This window comes from Octopus bimaculoides, chromosome 4 (genome assembly GCF_001194135.2).
Source record: "Octopus bimaculoides isolate UCB-OBI-ISO-001 chromosome 4, ASM119413v2, whole genome shotgun sequence".
Classification (NCBI taxonomy): Eukaryota; Metazoa; Mollusca; class Cephalopoda; order Octopoda; family Octopodidae; genus Octopus; species Octopus bimaculoides.
The window spans coordinates 43,555,376-43,565,617 of record NC_068984.1 but is presented as its reverse complement, the minus strand read 5'-3'; the positions used below and the strand labels follow the sequence as shown (position 1 = coordinate 43,565,617).

General features: G+C 33.6%; 1 protein-coding gene across 11 annotated transcripts in view; it reads left to right on the top strand.

Moving 5' to 3' along the window:
- Positions 1 to 10,242, top strand: part of LOC106873997 (potassium voltage-gated channel protein Shaw) — a 524,001-nt gene that overhangs the window by 442,841 nt on the left and 70,918 nt on the right. For 7 of the 11 annotated variants that reach the window (XM_014921546.2, XM_014921542.2, XM_014921551.2 and 4 more), the window contains one exon: positions 8,725 to 8,763. The exons of the other annotated variants lie outside the window; for them this stretch is intronic. In XM_014921546.2, coding sequence (XP_014777032.1) covers positions 8,725 to 8,763 — 39 coding nt within the window. The remainder of the gene's footprint in view (positions 1 to 8,724; positions 8,764 to 10,242) is intronic. 11 annotated transcript variants of the gene reach the window in all.

Sequence of the window (10,242 nt, the reverse complement as noted above, 5' to 3'; positions counted from 1 at the left end):
ATATATATATATATATATATATATATATATATATATATATACATATATATACACACATATACATATATTGTTGAATTTGGCTTTGTTGTTTTGAAAGGTTATTTACATTATTAATTAATACTTTAATTAATTATTGATTCTGTATGAATTTGTTTCTTTCTTTGAATAAACAAATTTAATGCTTCATTCTCATTTTCAGAACTTATTTATTTAAAGTGAATTTTCTATGGCACAAAAAATAAATTGAACAAATTAAGAAAGATAACCACTATATAAAAAAATAACTTAATCAATTGCAAATTTTTTTAAGTGTCTGTCTCTTATGTTTAAATAACTAATTATATTGCGCAAGGTTTTAGACACATTTTGTTGTTGTTGTTGTTGTCATTGTTGTTGATTGTATCATATAATGTTTAACATGTTAAGTAAATTTTCCCAACTCATTTATTCATTTTGTGTATCATGTGAAAAATGAGAAAAAAGTTATTGTAACTTTCTATTTCCTTTGCCTTAAAAATGTAACATGTTTTCAAATATGTGAGAAAATATCATTATTATCATAATCATTTAGGTAGCAATCTGATAGAATTTTTAACATGGAGTGGCTGCGTGGTAAGAAGCTAGGTGCAGGTGTGGCTGTGTGGTAAGAAGCTTACTTCCCAACCACATGGTTCTAGGTTCAGTCCTACTGCATGGCACCTTGGGCAAGTGTCTCCTGCTATAGCCTTGCTCTAACTAAAGCTTTGTGAGTGGATTTGGCAGACAGAAACTGAAAGAAGTCTGTCATGTATATATGTGTGCATCTGTGTTTGCCCCTCTCCATCACTTGACAACTGATGTTGGTGTGTTTACATCCCCGTAGCCTAGTGGTTCGGCAAAAGAGGTCAACAGAATAAGTACTAGGCTTACAAAGAATAAGTTTTGGGAATGATTTGTTCGACTAAAGGTGATGCTCTAGCATGGCCACAGTCAAATGACTGAAACAAGTAAAAGAATAGAAGAATAAAAGAAATAAACTCTACAGGCATGGCCATGTTGAAGCTGCCAGCAACCAAACCAGTCAGAGATACACACACAGAGATGAGACTATGTAGCAAGCACATTTGTTGTATACATGTGTCTCTATTTTGAGGGTTTATATCAAACAGCTGGTATCACATGCAGGAAGATTCAGCTATCAGCCAAGTTGATCAAATCATAGCCTTCCTTTGACAATGAAGAGTGAGTAGTCTTCCTCTATCTTTTATCTATGGCACAGAAAGCTATGTAGTTTCGAAGACCACATTTCCTCTTAAGCTAAGCCTTTATCTACCAAGTACCACATTAGAAGAAAAGTGAGAATAAAAAGAGGCATGTGTCCTCCAATAAAATTTATGAAAGATAAGTGAAAGTGGAAAAATACGTGCAGCTAAATGGTCCTACTCTGACTATGCAGCTTTAGGCTAACAAGTTGAAATGGGATAAGGCACTTACCTGTAATGTGCCATGGTAAATTGGAGCTGAGTGGAGTGCTCCAAATTACTCAGTGCGGTTCCCTATTCTCCTTTTAAAGATTCTTTCTTGTTCTTATTTTGTTGTCCTCTGCATTTATTTTCGTTTTTCTTGTTTTTGTTCAATCATCCTAGTTCTTTGAGGCATTCAACACTAAGGTGTGTTTTAGTCCAAAAAATGTAACAACTTGGCTTTCTACCTAGTATTGTCAATCTCATGCCCTTTATCTCAGTACCTTCTATTGGCACAGTTCTAGCATTGCTCTGAGGCTTTGGAGTTTATTAGGACTTTAACAGTCCATTTTATTGGTGCCTGACCACAGGATACTTTTTTTGCACTTGCTTTAACCACTCTCCCATATTGTGACACAAAAGTCACTACATGCCAAGGGTCTGCACCATGTTCAGCAACTTTTATGATAATTCTTGTGTTTCCTGGACTCATTTGCTGTGGAAAAAACTATTAATCTGAGGTATATATGTGATAATTTCAGCCTGTGTTTTGACTGTTTTCAGTTTTAATGGTACAGTAAAATGTGTCATACACTTTTGATTAAATTATTTAATTTCTCCTGGAGTGTTTGCTGTAACTACTTGACATGAGGGAAAATTAAATCCACTTCCATCAAATAGTTTTTCTTTTTGTCCTCTCTTGGATGATTTCCTATAACAAAGCAATACTATTTGTCTTTGGAAACTCTCTAGTCTTCATTTTTTTTCATTCTTGTAACTGTATTCAGGTCAAAAAATTCTCTCTCTTCATTTAATGTTTCAGAAAGGTTCGTTTTTACACAATAGCTATATGTGGGCTATTGTATTTGGAATTAAGTAAGATGTTGTTACTGTTGTTGTTGTTGTTATTGTTGCTTCCAAATTACTTATTTGGATATTTGGGATATTTTCTTCTAGTAAGTTTTCACTATACTGTTCATTATCCTTTTCCTCTTATACATTTAGTTCTGTTTTGATTTTGTGTTGTTTTTCTCACCATTATGGTGTTTTGTTATGTGACATAATTATGTGTGGTAACCATTTTGGATGCAAAAATGTAGTGTGTGCAAATAACATTTTAAAAGTTTGTAAAACAAACCTCTTTTTTCCTGTTGTCTATTTTTGGATATCAAAGACAGCCCTTCCTAAGGCAATTATTATCCTTTTTACAAGTATTCCAAAGAAAATTGCATTTGGTAATGCTTGAAGTAAAATGTGCTTTGAAGGGAGAATCAAAAAGATATTTTCACACAACAGGAATCAATAATAATAATAGTAATAACAATAATAATAATATAGCAGCATGAAGTTACTATACCACATTCTTAATTAGCTTTCTAGGATCATAGCCACAGAGTGTTTCAGCAACAATCCATTGAAAATGACGGTCTGTCGGAGAAACATACTTTGCTATTCCCTTTCTTTCAGTTTGCAGTTTTAATGATCTTGTGATATAAAAGTTGAGTTGAAGTGGTAAGTTGTTGGGATTTAAGAAGATACTATCATGTACTGACTTTAGGGGATGTAGCTAAAGTTGAAACATTAGGGTGCAGACCAAACTGAAGAAATTTTAGGGAAGAGGATATTTTTATGCAATGTGTTGGGTTAATGTAACAATAACAATAATGTAAGAGATCCCCCCCCCCACATTAATTATCTTGTATGAAAAATATGTCAAGCTCTTTGTAAATGTTCAATGTATATTTTTGTGCCTAATCAGTGGATTGTGGCTATACATCAATACTTTTATTACTCAAAGATATATTACCTGAAAGATAGAATAGATGGTTAAATAGACTATTAGGCTATTTGTACATTAGCTGAGAGTTCAAAACTGCTGAGTTTCTTGGCAAAATACATTATTCTACATTGCCTCAATTTATCTGTCAGAAGCATGTAACAGATAATTTCAGACTGTTACTTGTGATAGACCAACATCTTTCTCAAGATCGGATTTAATGCTTATCTAAGTTATACTATGAAATCATAGTTATGCACTTACCTTCAAAGCTTTTTGAAACTCAAGATGCATTTTTTGTTTTTTTTTATTTTACATTTATAAAGATGAAGGCATGGCTGTGAGGTCAAAGAGTTTGCCTTCAGTCATGTGGTTTGGGTGTCAACCCTATGGTATGGCATCTTGGGCTAGTGTCCATAGTAACGAAAGTTTTGTGAGCTTTGTTAATCGATTTAGTAGGTGGAGACTGAAAGGAGCCCATTACAGTGTCAAACAAAATATTTAATGGCAATTCTTATGACTCATTATGCTCTGACATTAACTTTGCCTTTCATTTTTTCATGGTCAATAAAATAAAGTACCAATCACGTACTGGAGTTTATTTAATAGACTTGCCTGCTTCCCTTCAAATTGCTGGTCTTGTGCCAAAATTAGAAAGAATTATTATTAGTATTGTGGAGGCGCAATAGCCCAGTGGTTAGGGCAGCGGACTTGTGGTCGGAGGATTGTGGTTGCAATTCCCAGACTGGATGTTGTGTATGTTTATTGAGCGAAAACACCTAAAAGCTGCACGAGGCTCTGACAGGGGGTGGTGGCGACCCCTGCTGTACTCTTTCACCCCGACTTTCTCTCACTCTTTCTTCCTATTTCTTGAGTAACGCTGTGATGGACTGATGTCCCGTCCAGCTGGGGGGAACACATACGTCATAGAAACCGAGAAACCGGGCCCATGAGCCTGGCTAGGCTTTAAAAGGGTGAAGAAAAAAGAGAAAGAAAAATTATTAGTATTATAAATAAAACACAATATATCCTCATATAAACTCCAGTACTTGCCTGGTCCTTTATTCACTGCAAAAGGCTAAGTTGACCTCATCAGGAATTGAACTCAGAAAATAAAGAGCTAGAAGAAACATAACAAAGCAATTTTTCCAATGCTGTAACAACCAATCCATCACCATAGCAATAATGATTTAGACAATAGACCAGGTATTTTGGCTGAGGTGTCAGTCAACACCACCAATCCCAGTACTTGTTAGGTACATTTTTAGTGATTCCAGAGGGATAAAAGCAATGTTGACCCTGGTGAGATTCAGCCAATCTATCAAAAATAAGGAATTATCACTACTGTCACTACACAGTATTTAATTTCTTTGCCTTTCATACAGTTTGTGAACAGTATAATAATTACTAACCCTTCAAACATTTACCTTGGATATAACCAAATCATTATTATTATAACATTATTAATAGTGTTAATTTTTAAGGCATTAGATTAAAAGAATCAGTAGCATGATGGACAAAATACCTTGGCATATTTAGTTACATCCCTTTGTACTAAAAGTTTAAATCATTATGAGGGTCTGTTTTGCCTTCCATCCTTCTCAGGATGATAAAATAAGAAACAATCAACTGTTGTGTTCAATATAATTGACTATACCCTCTCTGAGAATGTGTGGCTTTGTGCTTATGTTAGATATCAATATTATCATCATTTTTTTTATATTTTGTATTTTTTATACATTATTAGTGTTATACATTATTAGAATGTTTCTGATTACTTTTTTGTTTCATTTGTTTTTATTTTTTGTTTTCTTTGCTTTTATACTTTTTTTTATATCAGTTTATAATTGAGTATTCAGTACATCATACTAACTATTCCAACAGCTGCCCACGTTCTTTCCCCATCCTTTCTACTGAGTGTTTAGTTGCTAGTTAAATAGCTGAAACGCTAAAGTGTTGAAATGATTGAAATATAAAAGCTATTATGATGCTTATTTAATGATGTTATCTCAAGATTCCAGATGCATCAAGAGAAACTTGCCATTTTGAACTAAGATTAAACAGATCAACAATCATTAATCTTCATATGAGACAGAATGTTATGCCCATAATTAATTCCATTACAGACTTTACTCTTGTCTTAAATGAGGTTTTTGATTCTTTGTGACCTTTATAATTTTAATTGTATTATCTCTTTTTTTTCTTTTTTCTTTATAATATTGGGTAGTTGGGTGGGAAGACAATTAGTTAATTACTTTTAAAAGTCAATTAGTTGAAAATATTTCTTTTTTTTATAAAAAGTCTGTTGGTTAAAAATGATACATTCAACTAGCATACTATGTAATTTTACCAATAGCTTTTATGAGCTGACAAAGTCTCTATGTAGTCTCTAGACCTGCTAAAGATAGCAGCCAAATTTCTTTCATATCATACCTTACTGCCCTAAAACTAGAAAGGACACCTTGGAGAATGTGATCTAGAAAACACTATTACTTGAAAAGAAAAGTGGGAAAGTTACAGCTACAGCAGGTTTGCTCACTCAAAAGGAAAATATAACATAACTTCATTTTATTCTACTATTTTATTTTATTTATTTTTGTATTTAAGGCTCCATATAGGTAACTGAATTTCTAAAAAGATAGTTTTCCTTGAGATCTTTAAATGTCAAATATAACTTATTGGTGATGATATGAGTCAGTTACATTATTTAAGCTTCATTATTAAGAAATATCCAGAAATAAGTTTATTGTAAAAATTGGATCAGTTCAATTTTTTAGTTAAGTGTCATTGAAGATAATGTTCTTCGTGCATATAAGTAAATAGAATATGAATATAAATATTTTCAGTTTTTACTGCTTAGAAATCATTGATTTTGTTTCAACCCCGATAAACTAATTTTTTATTATGTATACTGGTTGTCAAACAACATGCAAATATTTTTCCGGGTCTCATTTCTTGAAATATCTTTACTTTGTTGCTAACATAAAGTAGTAGTAGTAGTAGTAGTAGTAGTAGTAGTAGTAGTAGTAGTAGTAGTAGTAACAACAGCAACAAATATTACTATTTTTCACTATTATTATTTATTTCATTGTTATTATCGTTATTTTTGTTATTAAATAAATAGATAATAAAAATAACTTTCATATATCAGTCTCTGCGGAGGCATCAATGGTATGAAAATAATAATAATAATAATAATAATAATAATAATAATAATTTCATACCATTGATACCTCCACACAGACTGATATCTGAAAGTTACTTCTTTTTTTTTTTAACAATATGTCTGTTCTACCTTGCTTCATTTAACTACAGTTAAGTTTCTTATGGTAAAAAAAAAAAAGACTCTTCTGCTGTAATGTTAGTGCAAGTGTGAGGTGTCAACTATCTCATCCCATCAATCATATGTAATATAAAGTAATTCCAAATCAAATATTAACTACAGTAACTTCATTCTGCTTTCCAACCATATTGATTTAGACTGTGAGCTAGTCTTTCCTTTCTTTGAAGAGCCAACATAAGACAAGCATCTATTACTGTTATTTTCTGGTTCTGACACATCATTTTCTGTAATGTCTTGACATGTTACAAATACCCTACTATCATTCTCATACTCTGTTACAAATCTTTCTTTGACTCTATCACAAATGTCATTCTCTAACTCTGCAATTAATGTCATTCCATTTACTTAATCCTAGTTGCTTGCAGTGAAGTTAATTGACATACATCAAACAACAAGTGTTATCTGAAATGCATTTATCATTCGTGTTATAACCTCCTAAAGTTACACCTGAATTTTTCCTTCCTTTATACCACTCATTTCTAATGAAGCTATTTTCTTTACTAACTGCAAAACCTTTCTCATTCTGCTCACTCTCCCCTACACCACATTCAATAACACTATCACCCTTCCATTTAAAAAGAAATCTACTACTACCATCCGTTTCACATCAATAATTTATAATTTCAGATTCAGTGTAGAAAAAAATTAAAAAGCTTTCATGTCATTAGGTAACATATAGATGCTATTTCTATAGTTTTTCAGTTTATTTCATTTATCATACGTGAGAATATGTTGAACTGCCTTCATTGTCAAATTTTCTACATCATTCTTAAGCAAACCACAGTTCATGGGACTTTCTAAATGGCATGCCAACAAAAAATTATCTTGATTTTTTTCAGTAGTGTGGCTTGCCTGATGACAAGTCAAGTCTCATGGCACCTACTTCTCAGAAAAGTTTGCCCATGCTTGTTCTATGTCCTTTATGTCATCTCTGCATATATCCATAGTTCCAATACTTTTGTTAGGATCTTACCTGATCAACAAATTAGTGAAACTATCTATTGTGTTTATAGTCTATAGCAGATGGCTGGTCTGGTATGTTAGAGGGAATTGTATTTTGATGTCTTTTAAAAGTCTCAGGGAAAACTTCTTTTATCATTTCTTGTCCCACTACTTTCTTTCTAAACCTACTTTTAACTTTATCACCATATCACCTTCTGTCTGATTGTTCATCCACAGAACTGGTTTTTGGCTCACAGCTGGTTATCTCACAGAAACTTTTATTTTCCCTCTGTTATTAGTGTCTCTCTTTCTCTCACTCTCTCTCTCCCTCTCTTTCTCCCTCTCCTCCTCTTCTTCCTCCCCCCTCCTCCTTACTGGAATACATGTCAAGTAGCAGCTTTTCTTAACTTGCATTAGCAGAAAGATCTTTCAGCTTCCATACCTTCCTTCATTAGATTGTTTTGTGTTTCAGAGACTACATAGGTTTTATCCTGCAGTCACTAATCACTTGTCTATGTTAAATATTGCATTCTTCACTATAAGTACTTGGTATTCACAATCGGCTATCAATCCTTGTGAATCTGTCTGGTTTGCCTTCTTGTTTGACTAGTAAGTTGTGTTGTGGTTCACTAGTTTCATGAAGTTATTGTGGCATATGGTCAAATCACTTGTGGTGCAAAACACCAAGAACTTTGACACCTCCTCAGTCCTCATATCAAATTCATAGCCACCATATACATCAGAATATTCATTATGGGGTTGTCTAACATATGCATTAATGTCTCCAGCGATTATAATGGAATCTCTATTACTTTTTTTATGGGGTCAGTCTACAAGAGGACCCTGTAAAAATAAATGTCTTGCTCATGTAGCAAAAACTTTGAGTAACAACAAAGTAACCTGTCATCTGTTTTCAAAAGCAAATAAACATGTACATACACATACATATATATACGCACACGCACACACAAACACACATACACTCTCATACAGACACACATACACTCACACACACACATACACTCGCATGCACCCACACATACACACACACACACACACACACACACACACACACACACATACACATACATCATGTCCTAGCACGTATAAACGCCAGTAGCTTTTCTATTAGTGTATACGTTTTGTGCTTATGATAATGATTAAAATAAGTAATTAAAGCCAAAATTAATTTGTTTTATGTACTTTTTCTTTATTTGAAGCCCAAGGTGGAGCACTTCAGGAAATGATACCCTTTCGTAGTAAGTGTTTTAATAATTTGGGAACATTGGTGTGCAATTTTTTTAATTTTTACCCCACTAATCAGAACCTGTTTTTCTCCTTAACCTTGCATCCATCACTGAAAGCAGACTAGTCTATGACTGATCCTGTAGAAGTCCCTTCTACTCTGTAGATATTCATTCTACTAATGTATTTTCCCCCCAAATAATTAATTCCCCATAATTACATCAACAAAACCAGTGTTACCACTTGCTCCTCTGTTACTGATGTAACAGGATCACCAGTATATCTAGGCATTGTTCTCTAACCTCAATCACAATATTAGACAAATGCCTTCTATCACTACTGTCCCACAATTATCTAAACTCATTCCATAACTAGCAAGCCCTTTACAAAACACATAGAGTCATACCTATACCTTTTTAGTTTCCATATGAAATTCATCCCATGGAGTACTCTCCTGCTACTTTTGTTTCCTTACTCAAGAAGGGTTGGGCACATTGGGCAATTGCTCACGACCTTGGGAGTTTAGGGGCCTAATCTGACTTATGTATGTTGTCGCTCACTCTCAGTAAAGAGTGCACTGGTTCACCCAGGACACCTACTATGCTGCTAAAGGGCTTAATCTGCTTTGTCCAGGACATAGCTAAATCCTATTATAGCAAAAAGCTGATGGCCTACCAATAAAGTAGCAATACTGCGAAAGTTTTACACATATACGTGTGTGTGTATGTGTGTGTGTGTGTGTGTGTGTGTGTGTGTGTGTGTGTGCGTGTGTGTGTGTGTGTGTGTGTTTTATTTGAAAATAAGAGCAGTACCTGTGAACTTTGCAGACTCTCCAAGACACAAGAGATTGATATTCCACTTAGATTATTGTCAGCTACCTGCAGGAAATGATGGAGTTCTAAGGGACTTCTGAGGAGAAGAACTAGGTGTTGTGGTTAGTGTGGGGCCTGGGACAAAGTTGAACTCAAAATGGAGGATGAGGGTAAGAGACTTAATAAAGACATGATGTTCAGGAGAGATTTGGATGTAAAATATTCCAATCTTCATCACCATCATCCCTTATATGATAAAATAAAATATATATGTATATATATCAGTATCATCATCATCCTCATCATCATCACCATCATCACCATCATCACCATCATCGTCGTCATCATCATCATCAGTACCATCACCATCATCATCATCATCATCCTTATTGCCGTTTTAACATCCAGTTTTCCATGCTTGTATGAGTCAGACTGAATTTATTGAGGGACATATTATTCTTCAGTTGGATGCCCTTCCTCTCACCAACCCTCTCTTTTTCTTCCAAATATGTTTATTTCCAGGTATGTTTTTGAAGAATATTGTTAATGAATAATACTACTTACATGACAGTGAGACTCATTTACAACTACCATTTGATACAAAATACACACTAATATACAAATACACATATACATACATACGTACATACATACATACATACATACATACAATATATATAT